The sequence below is a fragment of the Pelmatolapia mariae genome, linkage group LG5 (genome assembly GCF_036321145.2).
Source record: "Pelmatolapia mariae isolate MD_Pm_ZW linkage group LG5, Pm_UMD_F_2, whole genome shotgun sequence".
Lineage (NCBI taxonomy): Eukaryota > Metazoa > Chordata > Actinopteri > Cichliformes > Cichlidae > Pelmatolapia > Pelmatolapia mariae.
Window position 1 is genome coordinate 22,341,734 of NC_086231.1, and position 26,042 is coordinate 22,367,775.

Genomic DNA, 26,042 nt, shown 5'->3' on the forward strand with positions numbered 1-26,042 from the left:
TATATATCTGTAGGTGGCGGTATTGCTGAAGTTTACAGAAATATATTTCAGAAACTAGTTAACCTGCTCATATTTCAATATTACTGCATATCAGTACAGTGTAATTCACTGGTAACAGGCCAGTCTCAGACAATATATCAGACTACTGATATATCAGTGAAACTTTAATGGACATGGGCATATCCATTATGGTGGAATCATGTTTTTGACCACCCATCCTTTATCACGTTTTTATAAGATCATTTTTTTTCCTCCATCGACTTCTCAAAAATTGTCGAGTCATGTCAACAAAACAAAAGAGTTTATCCCCTTTTCAATTGTCTGTGAAGGTTCTCGCTCATCCAGGTCATTGCAGTCTTTCACCCCTCATCCAAGATGCTTCTTCAGTTAAATTCTGATGTTTTACTATGAAAACTGACCAGGTAAAATCCATATTTTATAACAATCTTTTTTTTTTTTTTTACTCATTTACTACTAAACTACATTTACTACATAACTTGCAACACAATTACTATGAAGATTGACATGAAATTGAACTGCATATATTAAATGAAAAACTTAGCTTAGAATTATCGGCAAGCTGTTTCAAAATAAATGGCGAGCAGAACTGTATATTGTCTAATTCACTATGTTCACAAAGAGGGAAGATTCAATTGATGTCAAAAGTTAAAAGAAAAAAAAAAACTTCTGGTGGACTGCTCCAAGATTAAGCAGGAAGTTGATGTGGAAAATCAAGAACATTTTGCCTGCACTTAGCCGAAGACTGCAGGGTTAAAGAGCAGAGAGCAGGTAAGATAAGTGACTGCAAAAATGGCTACTGAAGCTGGCTTTGCAGGCTCTATCGCTCTTGTGCCCGGCGTGCCTTTTAGGTGAAACCAGCAGACGCTGGAGATGTGGACAGAACTGCACATATGCACCAGGAAAGCCTCCATGCTAATATGAAAATTCTGACATAGTATGTCAAGGCTGACTGGGAAGCCTTTTATTCACAGTTTCAAATTTAAGTCCAGGCTATGGTATCAAATTAGAGAACTGGCTAATGGTACTGAAGGAATGGTTTACTACACCTAAGCTCACATGGCCATTCAGAGTGACTTAGCTTGTGGTATCTTCATGACATTCTTGCGCACAGTGCATCTTTCAATGGTGCTTTTGAAGCCCTTGGATGTGTACTGGAGAGGATGAAGGCAGGAAGGCAAAAACATCTACATAAATGGTGCTTCATGTGACATAAGGCCATATTAGTAGGCCACAGGCTAAGGCACTTACACTCCGTAGAATGTGTAAGGGATTGGCCCACCCTCAGATGTATTCAGGACTTAAAGAGGGGTATCTGTACACAAACACTGTGCTCCTTTCTATAGTAAGTAGATCAAAGAACAACAGTGGAAGAGAAACCCCTTACAAGCCTTCTGCAGTTTGATGCGAAGCCCAAAAAGCTCTTTAAGGTTTCACTTCACTACAGATGGCTTAGTGGAGGTCCCAGTGCTTTCCTCACTTGAGCCCTTCTTCCTTTTGGTCTCGATATGGATGTCAGCAGTGTTGGATCAGGTGCTCTGCTGGCTGAGGTGAGACCTTGAACATTGCAGAGTTTTTTGAAGAGACATCAGCCAAAAGCTTACTGCTATGGATGCAGCAGAGTGGAGGCGGATACATGAAGATGATTTTCACATCAAACTGGTACTTGTGTGAGATTTCCATGGTGTCTCAAGCTCCAAAGGGACTCTGGTTGGTGTTTGATTGTTTATGTTAGTGTAATGCTGATGGGAGCCACCCACAGGAGAAAAGAAATGGCAGTTGCTCATACCACCGACCTGTGGGAGATGGTGCTCCAGGTGATGTCCATCTTCAATGGTTTCCTGCAGGGTACCCCAGTGGAGAGAGTGGGGAAAGACATCCATGGTCTTTTCCCCCAAACTATGAGGGGAAACCACCATGACCTCCCAGCTATATAGAGTATTTCACCAATTACATCAGGGGTTGGCCCTGAGCCCCTTGCACTCGTAATAGACACGCTGAGAGATGAGGTCAGGCAGGCGTCTCCATAGACTATGATGTTTGCAGATGATATTGATCTGTAGTGGAAGTAGGGAGTAGGTGGAAGAGAGCCTGGACAGGTTTGAATAACTGGGGTCAATCATCCAAAGAAATGGACAATTCAGGAGACAAGTGAAGAAGAGAGTGTAGGACGGTGTGGATGGAGACGAGTGTTAGGGGTGATTTGAGACAGAAAGACAGATAGCGGCAAGAGCAAAAAGGAAAGTTTGCAAGGTGGTAGTGAGACCTGCTATAATATATGGTTTGGAGGAGGAAAAGAGGAAGACCACAGAGAATTTTTATGGATGTAATGAAGGAGAACATGCAGAGGGGAGAGAGAGTGATATGGAGCAGATGATCTGTTATTGTGACCCCTAAATGGACAAGCTAAAAGAAGACAAAGATGAAGAAGATTTGTCTGTGTTTTCAGTGCTTAGAGTAAAACCATCTATGCATGGTTACAGATTTAATTTCACATTTGCAAATCTGGTTACACACACATTCCAAATTACACATGAACAAATCTCTGTAAAGATTTACAAATATATTTACACATTTCTGATCACACATACATGAATCAGAATACACACACACAAATCGCCACAGAGATCAAAATGCACACACACAAATAATTTTGCTAGAATAATAGCCCCATAGTAGAGTCCACCATGTGAAACTAGCAGATTAGCCTAAAATACAACCTCAGATGACCAACAGCACATGACATATTACACTGTCTCATTATTTATTTAATAATAGCACCCGTTTTGTTTCCAATAACAGGGATTAAGAGGGTGAATAGCAGCCAGGTGCTGCTAATCAAATGCATTCGATTAACATGTCACCAGTAAGTGTGGACACCCATGAAAACAGCTTTGGCAGTTTGCTGGTCTGGAGCAAAGCCTCGACCTCAACCCTAATGAAAATTTGAAGCTTGGACTTAAAAGCCAGGTCTGTACCAGAAACCAAATTGGTGAAATTGTCAATGGCTACTAAAGCTGTCAGATTTAACCAAATATTAGCGGGGATGTATTGTATTGTTGAGGCTATATGTGCAGTTTTGACCCTGTGTGGATTTGGGAAAATCAAAAATAAATTCATGCTTTTGCACCCCATTCTTGTTTTTTAAAGTCACCATAGATGTATGCTGTACAGTCATTCGACCCGGGAAAACAGTTCAAAGAAATTATATAGAGCCCAAAATTACATTCATGCCAATGATGATGGTATGAAAACTTCTAATCACAACTGTAGAGCTATAAATGTCTTTATTTTTGTAATTCTTCTTTGTCAAAAAACACGATGGCATGATTTCAATGCGCTTCTTTAACCCCTTTGCAAAGGTAAATAAAACTAATAAAGATAATTTGGTTGTATGTACATCCTTTTTTTTTTCAGATTTCATCAACCAGCTGTCAAGATGGTGGCCCAGGGATGATGATTTGGGTTTGTCTTGCACATGGGCACCTTATAGTCACTGAAATGACCATGAACTTCTGTGTGTACCAATGTATTCTAGAGTCAAATGTGAGGGCAAATCAGCTGAACAAGAAAGAACTCAAGGTGACATAATGTCCCAGTTAAATTCCAGACCTCACCCAGATTGAAATGCTGCAGGACATTGAAAGGGCTGTGCCTAAAAAACACCTACACACCTTATTGAACTAAAGCAATACTGTAAAGAGTAGAGGGCCAAAATTCCCCTACAACAATGTGAGAACTTGATAAAGTTATACAGGACAATGATTGTTTCAAGATATTGCCTCTAAAGGTGGTTCTACAAGCTACTGAGTCATGACATGTACCTAGTTTTTCCAAACACTGTTTCTAATAATGACACTGTAAAATAGTTAATGTATTGTTGTTCATCTATTCATTTGATGTGTTTAAACAATTTGAGAACCTGCCATGGACCTGATTCTTCTTCTTTTTCTTTTTTTTTAAATTATGGCCTGATGTTTAAAACCTTACAGCTGCTTCAGGTTTTTTAACAGGTACATTTTGTATGGCAAAAGTTTGTCTCTAGGTTTTTCAATCACATAAACTGCCATGTTGTGTGGTTTACACTGAAAAGAGTCATGGTACTGAACCAAACAATACACTTACAGGTTCATAAATGAAAACATCAACCATAAGAGCCAGAAGTGAAGAATTTAGTCAATGTTTAATTTTTGGCCTGTTTGTCACTAAAAGCAAAATCTGTCATAGACTAAAATTATTTAATTTGTTATTAATAATGTGATTATTTTGGGGAACAGCACAGATGGTGTATGTGTGGATGTTTTTTATACCTATTATTCATCCAGTTTTTCAGCAAGTGAAGACATGCATAAAACTCCATGTTTGGAGTTTTATGCATTCTGGTAGCAGAATGTATTGCTGGTCACATGTAACTGGAGAAGAGCTTCTAAGACAATCTGGTGGATGTCTCTGTCTCGTCTACAGTACACTATACAAATAATCTACTCGGGACATCTATTTCCCATGCTTAAAGTTTTTTAAATGGCTCACTTATTTCCAATAGACATTAAACTGCAGTTCTTTAATGCTCCACTAGATAGAGACATTGTTAGCTCACGACACTTCCTTCATAAACTCCCCCAACACTGTAATTTGAAGGGTGAGGAATATAGACAACATATTGCAAATCATTTGTGACTGAAAGCAAGCTACAGGTAAACATTTTGTAATCTACAGGGTTGTGTGTTGTTTTTTTTGTTTTTTTTAATAGTCTCATAGGGGAATGACGGCACACTTAAACATGTGAGATCCATGTGCAGTAAAGAGAGTAAGTCTGTTTTTTATATTTAACATAAATTGCACAATTTCCAGTCATTTTTGACAATTTCATAAACAAAACAGTGTATTATTGTGTTTAAGTAAAACCTTAATCATCAAATTTATTTCACAGTGCTGGTGATTTTTGGTTAGCCTGCTATGGGGCTCCAAAATTCAAACCCAGTGTTTTAAATTAGCCAAGTCTTGAAACAATTCTTAGAACTCTAAACAGCATGGTTTACAGTTAATTTTACTGCTTACTACAAGGTTTGGGAGCTTAATTGAGGTTCTCCATCAGATAACTGTGCACATAGAATTTTTGAAATGATTACATCCAATAGAAAGTTGAGTTTTTAAGCTGTTAGCTCGGAGCTGGTTGTTCCAGTTTTGAACAGCTGTAACAAGACTGATGCTAGTCTGTTTATGTTGTACACATTACATGTGTGAGAATTACACCCTGATTGGTTTTTAAGACTGATACCAATGCAGATTTTTTTTTTCTTTTAGACACACAAAACATAAACAGATTCCACAAACATTTGCTACATGTAGTATTTATGAGTCCTTTCTAGAATATATATATATATATACATATACATATAAAAAACACCCATCTCGCCCCTGCGGGCGGTTTATCCTTCAAGCTCGGGTCCTCTACCAGAGGCCTGGGAGCTTGAGGGTCCTGCGCAGTATCTTAGCTGTTCCCAGGACTGCGCTCTTCTGGACAGAGATCTCCGATGTTGTTCCCGGGATCTGCTGGAGCCACTCGCCTAGCTTGGGAGTCACCGCACCTAGTGCTCCGATTACCACGGGGACCACCGTTACCTTCACCCTCCACATCCTCTCGAGCTCTTCTCTGAGCCCTTGGTATTTCTCCAGCTTCTCGTGTTCCTTCTTCCTGATATTACTGTCATTCGGAACCGCTACATCGATCACTACAGCCGTCTTCTCCTGTTTGTCTACCACCACTATGTCCGGTTGGTTAGCCACCACCATTTTGTCCGTCTGTATCTGGAAGTCCCACAGGATCTTAGCTCGGTCACTCTCCATCACCCTTGGGGGCATCTCCCATTTTGACCTTGACCTTCCAGGTTATACTCGGCACAGATGTTCCTGTACATTATGCCGGCCACTTGGTTATGGCGTTCCATGTATGCCTTGCCTGCTAGCATCTTGCACCCTGCTGTTAGGTGCTGGATTGTCTCTGGGGCATCTTTACACAGCCTGCACCTGGGGTCTTGCCTGGTGTGATAGACCCCAGCCTCTATGGTTCTTTCGAATGTTGGAACACTGAGCTACTAGTTGTTTCGCCGTCATTGTGGATGTTGGGTATCGAAGAATCCATAGGTCCCTCATCCTATTCATGTAACCCCTTCCGCCAGGGTTACTTGCGTAGTAGCATTTCAACATCACCCTGTTTTCGTCTCTTGCCCACCGATGCCTTCTTGTTCCAGTAGCCCACTTGTCGTCAGGGTGCCCTGGTTCCTCAACACCTGACACGGACCTTGTTGATCCGGGCAACGTCCGAGCCAGCATGCCTTCATATGTATCTGTCTCGCTCATGTCTGCGGTAGGCTCACTTAGCATAGGGGGTGTAGCCTTAGGACCCTTACTGGATACAGACGCCCCAGGCGGGAATCGAACTTGCGATCCTCTGCTCCAAAGGCGTGTAGTCTGTAGTCATTGCCAACAGGCAAGCTGCCCTCTGGTCAACAAACTATGCATTATCAGCACTCGCTTTACTTTTTAAACATTAATTGACTGGATGTCATGACTGCAGATTGCACTATATCGGTATTGGTTGGACTCTAATTAGAACATTTTTTTATTGTTTTATTACTGTATTTATATGTATCACAAATTTTAAATACACTATTTTGTGTTAATTAGAGATCTTATACTTTTGCCAGATACAAGTCTTTATTTTGTGTCTTATAGGCAAATCTTTAATGTATCTTCAACATAGCTTCAAATCATTAATGTATATGGTACTGGTGGCCAGGTGGCCTCTCCACTCCCCATGTATTTACAACTCTAATTAGAAAACCCCTAAAAATGTAAATAAAAATCAGAATGCAAATCTCATAAATGTATATATTATTAATATAATAATATATAAATTATAATATAATTAATATAATATAATCCTGAATAGAACACAGAAAACCTAAACTAAGAAGATGTGTCATTTACAAAAAAAAGTATTATGCCATTTTGAATTTAATGGCAGCAACATATCTCAAAAGAGCTGCTTTGTGAAAAATGTATTAACAGTCCATTAACATCAGGAATACAACCCAAGACTCAAACAGAGAAAACAAACAAACATGAATTTAAAATTTTTAAAACGGATCCAAGAAACAGAACAGATACACTGGGAACTGAGGAGGCCAGTTGCTGGACTTTTGGCAGAATGTTGTCCAATTTCTATCTGATAAAGGATTTCATCTGCTCAACAGTCCTGGTTCTTCTTTGTTGTATATTCAATTTCATGACACACCAGATGTTTTCAGTTGGTGAAAGGTCTGCACTGCAGGCAGGCCAATTCATCACCCAGACGCTCCCATTACAAAGCCTTGCTGTTGCAATAGCTGCATTATGTGATTTAGCATTGCCTTGCTGAAATATGCAAGATCTTGCATGTAAAACGGAACATCTAAAACCTGCATATACCTGTCTGCATTGATGGCACCTTTCCACATTTGAAAGATGCCAATTCCAAAGGCACTAAAACACTTCCATACTATCAGATATTCAGGCTTTTCGACCTTAATGCTGACAACAAACTGGATAGTCCTCCTCTCTTCTCCTCTCTCTTGTCTTCAGTTTCTCCAAAGGAAATTTTCAAGTTTTGATTTGTCTTACCAAGGAACAGTTTTACACCTCACATCAGTTCTTTTTAAATTAGCTTTGGTCCAGAGAAAATGATGGCATTTCTGTGTCATGTTCACTTATGGTTTCTTCCTTACACGGTGGAGCTTTAGCCTGCATTTGTGGATGAGACAGCAAAATGTGGTCACAGTGATTTCTGGATGTGTTCTTGAGGCTGTGCAGTGATTTCCATGGCAGGATCATGCCTTCTTGTACTGTCTGAGGGCCTGGAGATTATGGGCATCCAATACTGATTTTTGGCCTTCTGCTTTTGTGCAAGGAGATTTCTCCAGATTCTCGGAATCTTTTGTCAATATTATGTGTTATAGACGATAAGATATTCAAAATGTTCACAATGTTTTTTGGAAGATTATTCTTAAATTGCTCCACAATTTGTAGACAGTTGTGCTCATCTTTAACATGCTAAGATGCTCTTTTATTTACCAAATCATGTTACTGAGCAGTTGCCAGCAGTTGCCACTGCACAGACTCAAACTTTCTTTTTCACATGACTGTATTTACAGTGATGCTGTGCTTTTCCAGTTAGAATAATTAGATGCAAATGCTGCCATCAGATTCCAAGCTAATATTGAGCTGAGGAAATATTTCTCATGAAATGTCAAAATGTTTCAGTCTAAACACGTGATATATTTTCTCTGTTCTGTTGTGAACAAAATGTGGATTTATGAGATTTTCAGAGCACTGCATTCTATCTTTACTTACATATTACAACATATTACAAAACAACCCAACATTTTGGAGCAGGGGTATTATATACCACTGCTGGTATATACCTTACATTTTGTCTTCTTTCAACTGTATTGCATGCTTCATCCTGTCACCCCAATGCTATGAGCTCCTTAATCATGGGATGTACTTAGTTCTTCACAGGACTGCACAGACTCAAACTTTATTTTTCACATGACTGTATTTACAGTGATGCTGTGCTTTTCCATAAGGAACTTACAAAATAGCAATTCTGGGTTTGTATCTGCTCATTTATGACACAAGGTGTTACAAATTTCGTGTTAAACTTAATTCTACAAATCAGTTGTATTGAATGCATATTCTATACTGCAATCTAAACATTAAAGTAATATTAAACAAATTATTTGTTTTTGGTTTGATTTATTAATTTGCAAAAATTAAAGATTAAGATATATTTTGCTAACTGCTTACAAATCCCAACCAGAATACGAACGAGTTATCTTAAATGAGTAGCGTACAGTGTCCTTTTTAAAAAAAAATAAATAAAAAAAATAAATAAAAAATGAAATTCCTTACGACGCTGCGGTCTCTCGTCCGTTATTGAAACCAGAGGCATTTACCGACACTCCCCAACAATTTGCTGAGAGTCATCAATTATGCAGGGTAGCCGCACGCACTGGGAAGGAAGATAGCAGCAACAATATGGCGACAGCCGCATTTACTCCCGGCTCTTTCCCACATCTGCAGTTCGGTGACAGCTGTCTGGATTTCTGTTAATGCGAGAAAAAGTAAGTAGACCTTATGTTTTCTGCTTTGTCTTTTATTTCACGTCAAGGGATGGATCTCAGTCTTACTTTGTCGACTGACTGCATCCCAGTGCCGCAGAGCGGTCCCTCTCTCAGCATCTTTTCCCAGCGTCTGTGGAGGGCTCCTTGCCAGTACATGGACTAATATGTAAGCGGGGCGGCAGGCAGAAGTAGCAAAGATGTGATTTATGGAAGGAAAAACAGCCATCGAAATGCGACGTGGTAGAAAAAGGGGAGACGGAAGGTTGTTAAGGGAGTTGGCCCGCCGCTGGATGATAGGCTATGACATTTCAGTGTGTCGGGATGTAAAACACAGCCTACGCATATAAGTGAGATCATGTTAAACTTCTGTCAGTGGCCACAGCAACTATGGTGTGTGCTCTCAATGGCTACGCGAATAATGCGCCCCTGGCAAAAAATAATCCTCCCAGCATTTCCAGCTTTGTGCCATTATTTTCTAGGCTAACTGATAGTTTTACCCCCTCCTCTGCCACCCCCACACTCCACCTCTGTGCCCCCCCTCCCTCTTTCAGTCTCTTTGGAGACTGTATTGCAGGAAGAGGTAGGTGCGTCTGTAGTTTGGCAGTCCTCAAAGGGGACCACGGCACCCCTTTCTAGTCTTTTCGTGCAGTATTTCCCGCGGTGGTGGTACTCTGTAAACCTGCATCACAATGAGTCTATAGATCTCCGAGGTCTATAGATACGGGTGCGGTGGCTAAGCTGTAACATTAAGGCCATTTTAGTTTCGTTTATTTTCTGCAAAAAGCCCAATTTCACTTTCTGCTGGGCGAACTGGGTTGTGCTGACTTCGTGTGTGTTTTTGTAGGTCCAGAAATGAGTAGTCGGGATGTAGCTTGTGCATTTAACTGACCTACTAGAGTCAGAGCCCATATAGCAGCAGTAAACCACACTGCAGTATTTTAGGCTATGGCCCTATAGAACAACGGCGCGCCTCAGTATACAACAGTGGACTTTACCCTGGACTACACAGGCTACATATCAGCATCACCAGGCCACTTTCATGGCAAGACGTAGAATATTAAAGAGGGAGTGGGTGGTCTTAATCCCACAAAGGGTAGAAGTTCTCTAAGAAATAGGAAGATGTGTGCTTGATTTGTGTTCAGTTTTACCGCACAGCTCCCTGAAGGGAAGAGCTCTGTAATAATTGTTTCTCTTTCCTCGTCTGTTCTCTGAGGACAAACGGGTTCAGATGAATAATCAACTCATCAAATTCCCACTCAGGACATCAAAACTTCGGGCCTACCTGAAATAGAGTCAGCTCTGTCATCCCCGTATATGATATGAGGGGGTTACTTGAGCCCCCTTTCATATTTGGCAAGCAGCTTATTTTCTCAGCAACGCTTTCGTTTTGATGGCATTTAGAGGCTGGCAACGTTTAGACTTCGCTGCAGGAAATGAAGGATGAAGTTCTGTCCGATCCATGTGACTCTGATGCAAGAGCCCCGTATGCCTCCTACTCTGGAGCACAGTTGTCTCCGCGGTGTCCTGATAGCTTCATCACATGTCAGGTCATCATCAGAGAGAGAGAGAGCCGAATCAAAAGCTTCTCTTTTCTTCACCGGGAGTGCGGCCGCTGTGCGCCTGGATGCCTTTCCTATGCGCAGAGGGCGCAGCGTCACGGCTCTTTTTCAATGGGAGGCAACTGAGGCTCTCGGAGTTTTTGGGCTTCTCTATCATCCATTCCTTATTTTCACTTTGAGCGGATTTTAATCAAACCGAGACCGGGTTGGCTCTGCGGACTTTAGCTCCGGTTGTGTGCGGTAGCATTCACTGCAAATTATGTAAGAGTGACCCGAGCGGCGCTTTTAATTCGAGAAAAAGTCCTATTTTTGCACTTTTTAAAAATGCTTTTCATGTGATCCTTTAAGTTTTGCTGGAAATCATAAAAACGACATCTGCAAAATTTCGAGCAGTTTTACTGCCTGTTTTTTGTTTGCTTGTTTGTTTGTTTTAGATTTGTCCCAGCTTTACCTGTGAGTGCACACGAACTGCTGGTCATGCTATTGCATCCTGGTTTGAATCACCTTGACGGATCAATTGATGTAGCGTTGGTGGAAGGAGACTTGGAGGTTGTGCCGTGGTTGGGTTACTTAAATCGGACTTCCCCTTCTTTTTCTCCAACATACTCAGATACCGGGTTGCCGGATCTCTCTCTGCCTGTGGATTGCTTTTGAGTTCTTTTTTGATTTATACCCAGGTCTGTAACCTTGCCATTGTTCCCCTAAATGTTTTGCACACACTCATGTTTGAATTTTTTACTTGACTATTTAATATAGTGTATTAAAGAGCATGCACAGCCATCTGGGGACTGAAATCTATTCAGGGTGCATGAAGACAATATTATAACCTTACTTTTAAGCAATGAGTCAGAGTATGAGAGGCTAAATAACAGTGACCAATTCATAAAATAATTTATGCATTACTGTGTGAAACGATTATAAATCAGTAATTAATAAAGTTAATCAGTCATTTAATTGTTGTTACAGGATGTCGGATACCAGGAATGTGGCATTTGTAAAGTGTATCACAGTAGGGGTCAGGTGGATGAATTTGTCACACTGAATCACAAAAACTGTGATTTATGGGCAAGCTAAATGTATTTTAAAGCCAGTTCATCATGCACAGTGAATATTTACATTATCATCATGGATGAAACCCCACCCTAACTCGCATTAAGTTTATTAAGTTCTTTTGGTGGCAGTATTCTCATGTCTGAGTTTACTGATGTCTGGTGCTTTCTGGCTTGTGTGTTTGCTTGCACTGAAGAGGGCTGAATTTGCCTGTGTGCACTTAACATTTCTACTAGCAGCCAGAGCTGTTTGAACTCCACCACAGCTTAGTGTTTCCATATCTGGATATATCATTTCCATAGCTGAAAGCTGCACATACGCTGCTGCAGAGTTGGATGTCTCTTCTAGTGAGAGCTACCACTTTCACATTATGGTTTTTCATTTTATTCTTCACTAATTTAGGCGCTTTGTAGATGCAAATAAAATGTAAAGTAAATGCAGAATTTCATGTCAGATATATTTTGAAGGAGAGGCTATCAGACGTACAGTGCATAAACTCAAGAAGAGAAAACTTGACACGTCTCCTTGTTATGTAAAGTTGGGGTCACAGAGGCGAGAACAAAAGGGAATTCAATGCTGTCTGTGTGCCTCAGTCATTAAGGCTGATGGTTAGATGCTTGCACTTTTTTTTCCTTTTAACCCTCTTTTTCTCTTTGTTGAGTATCTGTTCTCACTCTTCCACTCTTTATCGCTGTCTTCCTATCAGAGCTGGATGTCTGGGATGGAAAACAAATAAAGAGGAAATAGCTGCAGGATGAAAACATGGCCGCACCCCTTCTTGCACCCCCAGGACCTGACAGCTTCAAGAAATTCACCCCGGAGTCACTCGCTAATATCGAGAAACGCATCAAAGAAGAGAAGAACAAGAAGCCGCCCAAGCCAAGATCAGACAGCAGTCACCGCGACACATCCGACGAAAATGAGCCCAAGCCCAACAGTGACCTGGAGGCTGGGAAGAGCCTGCCGTTCATCTACGGCGATATCCCTGATGGAATGGTGGCCACACCACTGGAGGATTTGGACCCGTTCTACATGAATCAGAAAGTAAGTTGTTATACAGCTTACTCCACTAAACAAATGTCCTCTTCTTACCAGACAAACACTACATATATTAAATCAAGTTTAAGGATTCCAACTCTCTTGAATTCTCTGAATAGTATTAAACCATTGTCCTGAACCTTCTGATGGGCAACTGCCATCACTGTAAACTTAACACATTAGGTGGTTTGAAATGAACAACAAATTTAGATCTCATATCACTTCAAGCAGAAAAATCAAATTATTGTTACCACAGAGCTAGAGATAACAAAGATGACCTTGAGGCAATCAACTGCTTTTTAAAACTATTTTTTAGTCATGGTACTGGGGCTTCGAGGCAGTTATTAGAGTGTGCTTTGATAATATAAAATGCCTGTGAGTTTATATATGTTTTTTTTTACTACACTTGTACAATGAAAGCAAAGCTGAGGAAGAAGGACATTTGGCTCGGCTCGTGCAACACTGCAGGGCTGCTGTGGAATGCAGTTCTTGGGCAGCGGTTAGTCTCGGGTTTCTGCAGCGTTGATTAATAATATGTGTTAATGCATAATAAAGATGATGTAACAGCTGGAGGGGACGACAAATTTGCCTTCATGTTTCAGTGCTATTGTGAACTGAATTCTGTTACGACAAAGCAAACTCCCACATAACAAGTGCTCTGTCAGGATGGCGGAGGAGAAAAAATGATCTAACTGGATTGTGTTTATCAGCGCAGCATATGTGTGTGATTTCTCGCAACGTGGAAGTTCATTTTCTCTCAGTTTTTTTAATTTTAGTGTTAAACAGTACATTTCTTTAATTTTAAAATAGATAAACCAGAAAAAAATCAAAGGTTTTCTCAGTGTTCCTTCAAAATCATTGTTACGCAGGGTTTGTAATGTTTTTTTTTCCTCTCAACATCACACAGTCAACTAATTTTCTTACTTAATGAAAGAATTAATGTGATGTAACTACAGATGACAAAAAACAAACAAACTCATATTTCCGCTCCAAATCATGTATTTCTTATTAATGAGACCCAAGGCACTGAGATTCCTGTCACGCCATACTAGGAAAAGAGGAATGAGTAGTGGAAGGCAGAATATGGCAGAAGAGGACAGGGAGTGGAGAGAAAAAGGCTGGAGTGTGCAATAGTACTTTCAGCTGTGTATAGGTGGGGAGTAGCCAGTCTCCAGTGTGGTAGCAGGGATAATGTGTAAGAGAATCTGTGGGCTCTGTAGACGCCAGAAGCCCAGTCAGCAAGACTCGTGATCTCAACGAGAAGCACTTCCTCGTAGGCTGGATGGAACTATTAAGTACATGTGCCTTTTCTGATCTATTGAGCCAAAGCCCTGATTCAGTGGTATATACATATATATATATATACCATGAATCAGGGCTTTGGCTTTGGCTTTGGATTTCTTTTCTAATAAATTTGTTTTCTAATAAAACTATTCAGTTGGAATATTCAGCATTCTTAAAAAAAACAAACAAAAGTCAAAACATGTAAATTTTCCATGTCATTTTGTTACATGAAACATTAAATTTAATGAAATCTGGTCACATGAAATTTACTTGATTCAGTTTATGTTAAGCTTATTTCTCATAATGATTATTTGAATAAATAAAAATTTGTCTTTATATATTTCATTTGCCATTTTCTTAAAATTACTGCTTCATGTTTACAAAGGCCAAGAATAATTTTTCAGATTGATCTAAATCTTCCTGCAGAGTTTTCTTTTAAACAGTAGTGTAATGATAATCAACCCCCTGTGTATTTATATGCTCTTACTGTCCAGATGCTTTGCGGTACATGACAGAAGTATTCTTTGAAATGGTTATGATGACATGATAACATCTACATTATCAGTATACAGGGTTCTGCTTCAAACGAAGTAGCATAGCATAGTATTTCCACATGGTCTATGACCAGAATTTCTTTTAGAAATATAAGTCTTTTAGACTTATATTTCTTCCGTTGGTACAAAAGCCAATATAATACCTTATAATTGCTGCAGGTACACTTATGTGCTGTGTCAACATGCATAAGCTAAATAAGATCACTCAGAAATATAAAAATGCCTCACTGGCGACTTACAGCCACAGTCCTTAGTTTGTTTGTTTTTAATCCTCTGAGCAGCTCTGTTGGTGCAGCCTTGACTATGCTGCATGGCTGAAGAACACATTTACACTAAATTAGGTAAATAAGGTATGGGTGCTAAGCTTTTACACTTCCGTCCATCTTTGGCTTCACTGATTCCTGCATACTGTATGTGTTTTTGAACGTATCAATACAGGTTTTGAGTTCTCTTTATTCTGCTCAGTCACGATTTGCTTCCCTCATTGCAGCTAATTATGCAGTGAATCAGCAACATCATACCATCTTTCGTACCAGTGAACTGCCTAATCCACTCATGTATTTAACTTTGATCATAACCATGGAATTTACTCTAGTTAGTTTGTTACTCTTGCTCCTCTCCCCCTGTTTCTGCAACCACCTTTTCGGGCTGCTCGTCTCCTCTACTCAACCCACAGTCGCTCACCGCTGCGCTGTGTGTCAATGAGTGTGTCTGAGCGCGTTCATGTGTGTTTGCGTGTGTGTGTGTTACCATCAGCTGCAGGAAACCTGATCACAGCACTCATGCATAAAAGAGAGAGAGGGGAGACAGTGGTGAGGAAGAGAAATGCAGTGTTGCAGTTCTTGTTTTCCCTTGTGATGAGGAGAGGACTGCCTGGGCTTTTCAAATGTCTGATGAGATTAAGCAATGTTAAAGCTGCTGTAGTCATATAGGAAAAGCAGGATGGGATGGATGCAGGGCATACAAGTGCTCTAGTTGCACGCTTCTGTTTTTACACGTCGTCGGGGGGTGTATTGTTTGAAATGATTCCACTGAAATTACCTTTAATGCAGTGTTAAAGTGGTACTGTATGGAGAAAAAGAAGCTCTGGTTTTGTTAGTTCGAAAGCTTGATGTGCTGTCTGTATGTGGTATTGCTGTGACTGTCGTATTCTAGCAGCACCCAGTCGACCAGTCTGCACAGGCTTGTGCAGGGCAGCAACTGCTAGTGGGTGCACAAGGGGAGCTCACAGCGAAAGCAGCAGTGGCTTCTGAAGCTCACCATGTAGCACTGTACACACCATTACATTATGTCCCTATCCCATCATCTCTGTCAGTGTGTTTGTCTATCTCCATTACTCCCCTTTCTCCTCTCCTTTCCACTGCCTCCTCTCTGGCATTTTTTTTTCCTTTCGGGGTGTAGTAAATTAGAATGAAGCCCAGGCTTTAGTGCTCTGTCTGAGTCCTCAGTCTCTGATGACACAGCATCCTCCTGTTCTGAGCTGAGTGAGGAACGGATGGAGGGAGGGGAGGGGGGTTGAATGTGCTTTCACTGCTAGCCAGGTTGGTATTAAGAGGGAAGGTAGGGTAAGGGGTGGAAAGTGTTTGTTTTTTGTTTGCAGCACAGCATATGGGTAAGGAAGTGGGATGACGCAGTTTTTCTGATACAGGTGAATTAGCTTTGAGTCATTCATATTTAGGTGTGACCGTCTCTCCACTGAGTTTCAACGGAAGCGAATGAGCTATATTTGCTGACACTTAGTAATTAATTAACAAGTCTCGTGAGATCAGTGCTGGTTTGCCATAAAGGAAGTGCTATGGAAATAATAATTTGTCAAGTCTAACAATACTTTTACTTTTCCATAAATTTATTCGAGATTGACTTTGTCCATACCAGGTACACTTTACAGATTGGGCTTTTGACCGTTCTCGCTTGTAAACGTGGACCAGATCACGACAGAAATAATATCTACTTTGCCACTTTATTGTTTGGTCAGCTTCTTAAAAGGGTAAAAAACTGCATGTTTGTCTGGTTTGGGTTAAAAATGATTCTGATGTAATCATTTGTGCATTTTTGTTTGATCTGCTTTATACATTTTTTTATGTCCATCTTCTAATACATGTGCTGATCACAAAGACTTAATTGTAGTCAGTTTCATAAAGAAGTAATTAAGAGAAATATACCACCTCTTCCCTGCTACTTACTTACTATTATCTCCCCTTTAAGATTTCATTGAGCTTTCTTTGTTTCTCTCTCCTCCTCTTCTCATCTCTAAGTTTCTCTCTCTGCTGCATGCCTACCAATTCCTCCTACTCCTCCTCCTCCCTCCATCTACCCATCCATCTCAGGTTTGGCTCTCTCATCTCTGCAGCTCTTTGGCTTTCTGTTCTGCATCACTCCCCCTCCATCCTCTTATCTGTCTCTCTTCGGCTCTCTTTGCTTGTGTCCCGTACCTCCATGTGTCCGCTCCATGCAAACACAAACACATCTGCAAGTAGACTGCCATTGTAGCTGCGTTCTGTCTCCTGATTCTTGCATGTGCTTTGTTGAGAGTTATGATCATTTCCACAGCTTTGCAGCAAAGGTGGCTTGGTAGAATGAAGCCCAAACTGCTGAGTCGTGCATTTAAAGGTGTGCATATTTATTTGTTTATAGCAATATAGATCAGTGCTATTGTGATAAGCGTATGTACTGTACCTTCATGCACTTTGTGTGAATGACTGCAGTAATCGTTATGTGCCGCACAGTCATTTGTTTGGTACTTATCTACTATAGCCACTCTATTTGATTGTATGTTTATCCATTTGAAGAGATGCAATTGAACCACTCGTTCACTACATGTTAAATATTTTCATCCTGCTGGAATGCTTTGTGAAGGCTAAAACCTTAATTTCATAATAATGAACTGATTCACTGTCTGTGATCCTACTTTACAGAGTTTGTTCAAGAAATTAATTAAACCAGGGAAAATTGTTCTGTCAGTTAGGCGCTTTGAAGAATTTAAACAGTCAAAGGTATCCTTCTCATATTCACTCAGCTGCTGATTTCATTGGTTGGATTCAGGATGGTGGCTGCTAACGATGACATGCTTTACGTGTGTGCCTGTTTTCTTGTGCAGGTCCTTCCATTTAGTTTTATTCCTTAAAAAACTGTGAAAAGTGAATTCCAGTTTACAAAATACTCTTATAATTTATATCTGACCACAAAGATTTGCTCCCATTTTTGGGATCAAGAACAAAAGTTGCACTGTCCTTTTTTTGTGAACACCATTTTTACTCATACGTTAGTTGACTTTTTTTTAAGAATATGGCTTAGGATGTGCAAAAATAGCCTGTAAAAATGACACGTTCACTAAAAGAATTCATTCATTCACTATTTATAAGGTTCAGCGATTCATTGATTATATGATCAATTAAGGAAACTGCCCGACATTTGCGAACCTTGTAGTAATCATGCCAAGTTTGCGTCAACAGTAGATTTTTCTGTCTCCAGGCTGAGGCAATTCATAAAGTAGTTAGAAAGTCTTTACAACTGAGTCTACGGAAATTTCTGCATTCCCAGATGCAGCAGAGGGTGACCTGGAGTACTGTGAAAAAGTCTTGATCCACTCCTCTTTTCTGTGCTGCTAAGGAGCCAGACGTTCTTGTAGTTTTTTGTTTTTTTTTGTGGATACCATCTGCCTTCTCTGTCATTTTCAGTTCAGTCCTTTGAAAATAATCACAGACACACTGCTAGTGCATTAAAAACATGAATAGATAATGAGACACACACAGTAGAACACTATCACTCATGGATTGACCTCCCCAGAGCTCAGACCTCAAAATTACCGAAGGAGTGTGGGATCATCTTGACAAAGAACAGAATAAGACAGTCAACATCCACAGAAGAGCATTGAATGTCCTTGAGGAAGCCTGGAGAACTATTCCTGAAGACTGCTTAAATTACAAAAAGGCTTGGCAAATTGTACAAGCTCTGTTTTTGCCTTATAGACTATATTTCGATGTTTGTTTGTTCATACTTCAATAAATTGCAGCACCTTTCCCCCCTGTATCCTTAGCAAACGGGATGGGTAAAGACATACCGTACTACAATATGACTTGCTATAATATACAATTATAGAGACTCAGGTTTTATAATGACTCAGGTTTTTAAAAGCATCAGTAAACCCATGTGACTTATCTATCGCAATATCCTTGACATTGATTAGCCTATCATAGTCTTGCACACTGGGCATATGTAAACTGCTAATGAGATATTCCTGTCCTTCCATCCCAATGCTGTATTTGCCTGGTCAGCAAAAACCTTCATTTGACCTCTGGGAGAGATTTACCCTTTGGACAAGACTTGGGAGTCTGTGATTTCCTCTTTTTACTGTGGTCATTAAGTAGATAATCCTTTTTATTTTATTTTTTAAAGTAAGAAGATATTTTGAGTAGTGGATATGATCTATGGACAAAAAGCAGCAGGGAAGGGAAGGGGAAGGGAGGGGGAGAGTAAGGAGTTGTCTGATCCACAGGATACATTTTGTCTTTAGCCAGACTAAGGGAACTATTTTTGATTTAATTAGATTTCTGGACACCGCTTGATTCAGGACACTTTGAGTCGCCTCCTCATTTCTTTTCCCCCGGTGGAAATCCCAAACTCACGTTGTGTGTATTTGTGATATGGTTACTAAATACAAAATGCATCTATCATATGGGTTATCACTACAGAAGTGCGGTGATTCCTTGTCCTTTTCTTCTTATTCTTCTTCTCATTACTGTTACTATTATTATTTCCATATCAATCAGCTCAGTGAACTGAGCTCAGTGACCTGAGTTGATTGGTAATTGATATCCATCCATAACATTTTATGAATGCAAGCTCACTGTGTATATATAAGTGATTGGCTTTTGAACTAAGAGAATACAATCGCTGTTCTTCAGTGAGGGCGTAACAAAGAACATGATCAGTTTTCTCCAATAAGTGGCAGCTGATATTGTCAGTGATGTCATAAAGACGCAGAAGAGGCTGTTGTGAACAAAGAAAAATATCCAGGCAGCATCCACATTCATAACTCACTTACATTTACATCCAAACAACACATTTGTAAATTGTCAGTGAACCACCTCTAAACTGCATTGCATGTAGATACAGAAAAAAAAGAACAAGTGCTTGCAGCAGCTGTAGCTATGAATGCACAGTATCCCTGCGTTTGTTTGCAAATAATTCCTCTTACTGTCACCCCCCATAGTTTTGTCTAACACTGGGCTCAAACCTCCACAAACCTCCACACAATGCTGTCTCACCCCAGTGCCCAGCCCCACTTGGCCCAGTGCTGTTTATGGGTGGGGACCGGATCAGTCGTTGAGAGCCTAGAGTCAGCAGATCTGCCCTGATCGATGACAGCATTTGCGGTCTCCTTCCAGTAAGAGCTTTAAACTTGGGACGAAGAGAGTCATTTGGCCACGAAAAGGAGAGTTTCCCATGCGCCTGTCTGCTGATCCTGAAGCTGCTCAAAGCTATTATCAGGGGGAAAAGCTGGCCAGGGCAAAGTCCCAGTCTGATGTAAGAAGGACAGAACTGTAACCCTGATTCCTGGGTGACTGGTCACCCATGTCAGTAAAGACTCTTACTGCTGCTTGCTATGTACCTTTATCTCTTTATTACTGTTTTTAACCCGTATGCTTAGATCACTGCAGGGTAATTATTTCCAAATATGTATAGTCACAAACCAATAAGCAGGAAGTACAGTATAAACTCCAGTATTACAATCAGCCTTGTAGGTACAGAAGAAACCAGTGCATTCAGAGGTCAGCTCAGTAAGCTCTATCATCATACTTTCAATAAGATAATATGAAGGTCTTCAGACTGTTTACTGAATATTTGACATAGAAGTGTTTGTAGGGTTTGTCTAACTGTCTCACTATCTCTGTCTCTCTCTCTTTTCCAGACGTTTATAGTCTTAAACAAGGGGAAAACAATCTTCCGCTTCAGTGCCACGCCCTCCTTGTACATCATAAGTCCTTTTAATCTACTTAGGCGAATAGCTATTAAAATTTTGATACATTCATATCCTTTCAAGTTATTTGATTTGTTTGCCTTATAGTGAATGAAAACATTTTTTTCTGTTTGCTGTTGAAGTGGCCAGCTCATTGTAAGTTATTTTAATGAACTGTAAGGACTAAATGTCCCTGCTGACTGCTCTTCTTTAAGTTTGTCTTTAATGTTAAAGCCATATTTCAGTTATTACAGACACAACTGTTCAATCTTTCCTTAACTGTGTTCTCACGCTATTCAGCATGATCATCATGTGTACGATTTTGACCAACTGCATATTCATGACATTCAGTGATCCCCCGGAGTGGTCCAAGCAAGTGGAGTAAGTCCACCTCCATACTTCTCCTCAGCAGTCATATCCTCATTTGATGTTCTCCTCACCTTTTTTATCCTCTTCTTTTTTTCCCCCTTGACAGATATACCTTTACAGGTATCTATACATTTGAGTCACTCACAAAAATTGTTGCCCGAGGTTTTGCCATCGACGGGTTCACCTTTCTCAGAGACCCTTGGAACTGGCTGGACTTCATGGTCATTTCAATGGCGTAAGTACTTCAGAACACATTGATTTGTAATCAACAAAAATACTACTCCTCTCATCTGAAAGATAAAACTGGGCAGCTTGAAAACGGCACAGATAAATACGCACTGTCTGAGTCTTCTTTTACAATCTTGACTCAGAATATATTTGTATTTAAAGTTTATATTTTATTGATTATAGAACAGCCAACAGCTGTGACTTTGACAAGTTGAAAGATTGGAATCAGATCAGGGTGTTTGCACATCCTTCAAAAGTCTCAAAACTTCTTTAGTTTTATCTTATTATCTTTTTCCTGAGCTAACATAAATGTATTTATTTGTAAAGTTTTGTCCCAGAAAGGAGTTTAAAGTGGTATGGGAAAGGTCCTAAACTTAAATTTAACATTAACATGTTTACCATATGGAAGTTTCTGGCATATTGTACTCATACTTCATAGCACAATACCTGCATTCATTTTTAGAAATAAGCTCCTTATTTGATCATTTTCGATTCAACTGTCATCCTTCTTTAGTTTCTGAGCTATTTTGTTCTGGCCCATCTTAAATGAGCTCAGTGAGTTTCTGGATGCATTTGCTGGTAATAATATGGTATTAAAATGCATTTGTTTATGCACTGATACATTTGAGGTTTTGTTAAGGTTTTCAGAAGTATCCCTGAGCCCATTTAATGATTTCCACTGCAGAATTATTAGTCTGATCTTGATGCATTCTCACCTGCTGGCCAAAAGATCGGGGCCATTCAGTACTGGTTTTCAGCCTCGTCCCTCGCATAGAAACTCTCTAAATTATACCATACACTTCTCAATTTAAGGTTAAAAAATTCTTAAAGCTCTCCTCACTATAACTTCTGAAAGACCCCACCTACCTGGGATGCTTTTAGCCCCCCTGGCAAATTAAAAAAATAAAGATCAAACATCAGTTTTAATCTGACACTTTTGTGCAATTTAGTCATAGTAGCAAAGTACAGTTTTACGTTAAATACTCATATAATCTCAGAATGATTTGAACATTGTTAAACTGGGGTTTTATATGTGATTCTACACATTGGCATGTTTCTTATCAAGACTTTTTTCATTGCCAGTTTGCTCTTGCCTGGGTATAGATTATGAATTTCTTTTCTTTTTCCTTTTTGCTAAGTCGTGCATGTGTGAAGGCAACAGGGGTTAATTAATTTGAGAGAATGAAACCCATTTATTGCTTTATTCACAGTTAAAGTGATTGTAAGTTGTAAGTAAAGTTGATTGTAATGCACTCAAAATAATATTTATGCCCAAAAATGCTTTAGTGTAATTTAATTACATATAAATTTTACAGTACAATGTAAAACAATTTTTTCTTGATTTGCACACATTCAGTTTATACCAAGCAAATTTTCCTTAACGATTAATTATTTGAATAAATAAATCGTGGATTTTATATGTTTCTGTTGCATTTTGCATTTTTGGGTGTGATTTGTGTTGATATTTTTCAAATGAAACACTCCAACACGATGGCTAATCCACATCACGCCATCACAGGTGCTGATGATGCTTATTCACATAGTCTGTATTAACCTCTTTCTTTCTTTCCCCTGGTCAGCATGGCTGCTGAGTAACTGTATCTGATCCACCTTGCAGGTATATAACAGAGTTTGTAAACCTAGGCAATGTGTCAGCTCTGCGTACGTTCAGGGTTCTGAGGGCTTTGAAAACAATTTCAGTTATCCCAGGTAAGAGAGTCCAGGTGTTTGTGTTTGCGGGTGGGCGAGCCACGGGGTTGATGTTAGGTGTGGTTTTGTTCCACTCCCTCTCCTCTCCTCTTCTTTCTGCGTTCTCTTCCCACTGGTTGAACAGGTGTTCTTGCTCTCACCGTGGTGTCCCTCCTGGTCTTCGATGGTGGTGCTGGTGTCGTGTTCTTGCGCATACGTGCGTGTAGTTATCGTGTGTGTGTGTTGTGTGTCATGGGGCTCTGTTCTGTGTGTCATCCTACCTTGTTACAGATATATAACAGAGTTTGTGGACCTTGGGAATGTCTCGGCGCTGAGAACGTTCAGGGTTCTCCGAGCACTGAAAACTATTTCTGTCATTCCAGGTGAGACTCCCATTTAAACACTAAGGCTGAGCTTACACTACCTCTTAGCTCTATTTGTTTCTTTCATTTTAGTCTTTCTTTACTTTTAAAGAAGATATTGATTTTGAATTATTTCCTTTGTTGTTTAACTTTTTATTTTTTATTATAATCAAAAATGGTAGCAATACATTTTTGATAGGCTTAGCAGTCTACTTGCACCTCACATTAAATTAGAAATGTCCAAAGCTGGCATAAGTTAAAGGGAAAAGTTTACTCTAAAAGCTATTCTGCATGTTGTTAAAAGTGATTAAATGAACAAACTAATTATTGTGAATTTTTTCACCAACTGTCACATCAACTGTGTTCAGTTTTACTACGTTCTTTGATCCAAATTATCACTGCAGGGATTTGTTTTTAACACTATTTCATTCCCTAAGACTGCCAAGCCTAATCTGACAACTGCATGAAGCTTTGAAGTACATGCTATTACAAGTTTGGCTTTATTTTATTTTATTTTATTTTATTTATTTTATTTATTATTTTATTTTATTTTATTTTATTTTATTTTATTTTAATCAGGATGCAAATATACTTAGTTTTTTCTCTTTTGAAGATCTTTATCCATCCTGGGAGTGAAAGAGAGAATATAAAGAAATATTATAATGTGTTAAATTTTTTTGGTCTCATTTCCCATTCCTTGGTGTGAAAAGAAACTTAAGTCCTGATTTCCAAATTCACATGAGTTAGCGAGACAGCCTAAATCCACAGAGTTGTTACAAGTATTCCAAGGTAACCTTCCAAATACCTTGAAAAACTGTACATGAGTGTAGTGTACTACTGTAATCTAAATATTTCATATGCTCTAATTTTCTTTTTGTGTTGGCAACAAACAATAGGTCTCTGTATTTTTATATACATCACATTCACCCGTTGTGTTTTTATGACAACTCTGTAAGCACCATCACAGCACATTACATGCTTCACACATACAGCATATACAGACAGGGTACAATAATGTTAATTTCAAGCGTACAACACTTAGTTTTGTAAAACCAGCTTGAAGTTTCAACACCATGAGAGAGAAAAACAGATGCCCGGGATGGAAATGGTTCTTCGGTTAATGCAAGGTCATCACCACGTTTTAGACGAGTGATGCTGACATAGTCAGTTCCTTCAGCCTTAGCGTTTAAATGACCTGCATGACACCTCTCATTGCCCCCCTACCCCCTACCTACAGGCACGTACTCTTCCTCGCCTGTCCTCTCTTTCTCCTCTTCACTTCCTGCTTCCTTGATTGAGCCTGATTATGTCCACTGTTATCTGTTTGTTGTGCTGCTGTGTGCAGTTCATTTGTTGGATGCAGTGTAATTATAAAAGAAAGCTACTCAGGGATGTTCCCATAGATGAACACACGGATTTAAAGGAAATTTGGTCTTTTTCACATGGATCCTAAGTTATGCTACAGTTACACAGTTGTACAGTTCCGATAAATCAGCTTTGTATTTCTTTAGCTCTCACTGTGTACATTGTGTACAGTTGTTATTTTTTTTAAAAAAAGAAAGTAAACCAAGTTTCAAGTCTAAGGTTTTACATATTGGGACATAAGAAAAAGCAACCTGGTACTCTTCAGATCTTAAAATGATTTAAATACAACCTAAAATCAACAACAACACGTGACATTTTGTCCAATATTTATTTAACAAAAAACTAAGACAAAGTGCAGAAGCAGTGTGTCAACAGTACATCTTATGATTCATCAGCTTATAGAACCTCTTTGAGCAACAATAACTTGAAGTCATCATTTCCTGTTTGACGTTATCAGTCTCTTACATTGTTGTCATGAAACCACTCTTGGACCACGCTTCTTTACAGCGTTGCTTCAGTTCCTTGAAGTATACTGATATTTGTTTGTCCACAGTTTTCTTATCATTTTCCTGTTCAGTGACTTAATGTCAGCAAAACCAGCCCAAATCATCACCCCTCCACCACCGTGCTTCACAGTTGGTGTGAGGTGTTTGTTGTGATATGCTGTTTGGGTTTCACCCAGTGTGATGCTGTGCATTATGACCAAACATCTCCACCTTGGTCTCATTGTCCCAGACGTCTTGTAGTTTCTTCAGATGGAAATTGGTGAACCTAAGTTGCGTTGTCATGTTCTTTTTAGAGAGGAAGCTTTCTCCTGGCTTTCCTCCTAAACATACTTGTTCAGTGTTTTTCTGACTATACCGACATGAACTTAACATTTTACATGCTAACTGAGATCTGTAGTTTGAAATGTAGCTCTTGGGTTATTTGCAGTTTCTCTGAACATTGGATTCAATTCTTCAGACTACCGTAATTCCAAAACATCTGCTTTTATAGAGGTGGTGCATTTGATAATCAGCACCTGGCTGTTTTTCACCACTGCTTCTGCATTTATTTATGTTAAAAAATGATGACACAGTATAATATGTCATGTCAGTTGTTCATCCATCTGAAATTTTAATTTGGAGACTAGCTAAGGACCAGATGATTTTCATCATATGTATAACATCATAATTAAAATTATTTAGCTTCTTTTTATATAAATATAAATATAGAAGTGTGCCTTTCTAATGGAAACATCCCATACAGTGGTAGTATTCGTCGTAGTGCCATATGCTCTCTGTAGAAATTGAGTGTGATTTCTTTTTAATAGTCTATGACAGAAAAGTCAGTGCTGTGTAACGACACTATTTACTATATAAACTACACTTCAGTATTAGTACGGTAAACTTTAACTAGAACAG

General features: G+C 39.4%; 1 protein-coding gene across 7 annotated transcripts in view; it reads left to right on the forward strand.

The window, feature by feature from the left end:
* The first annotated feature begins 9,085 nt into the window (after positions 1-9,085).
* Positions 9,086-26,042, forward strand: part of scn8ab (sodium channel, voltage gated, type VIII, alpha subunit b) — a 45,557-nt gene continuing 28,600 nt past the window's right edge. For 4 of the 7 annotated variants that reach the window (XM_065470868.1, XM_065470870.1, XM_065470871.1 and 1 more), the window contains exons 1-3: positions 20,927-21,007; positions 21,102-21,230; positions 23,204-23,295. In XM_065470868.1, the coding sequence (XP_065326940.1) occupies positions 20,928-21,007; positions 21,102-21,230; positions 23,204-23,295 (301 nt within the window). In that variant the 5' untranslated portion in view covers position 20,927. Of the gene's footprint in view, positions 9,183-12,497; positions 12,836-20,578; positions 20,698-20,917; positions 21,008-21,101; positions 21,231-22,841; positions 22,934-23,203; positions 23,296-26,042 lie in introns of those variants that run through there. The other 3 variants (XM_065470869.1, XM_065470874.1, XM_063474235.1) reach the window with 2 other exon arrangements.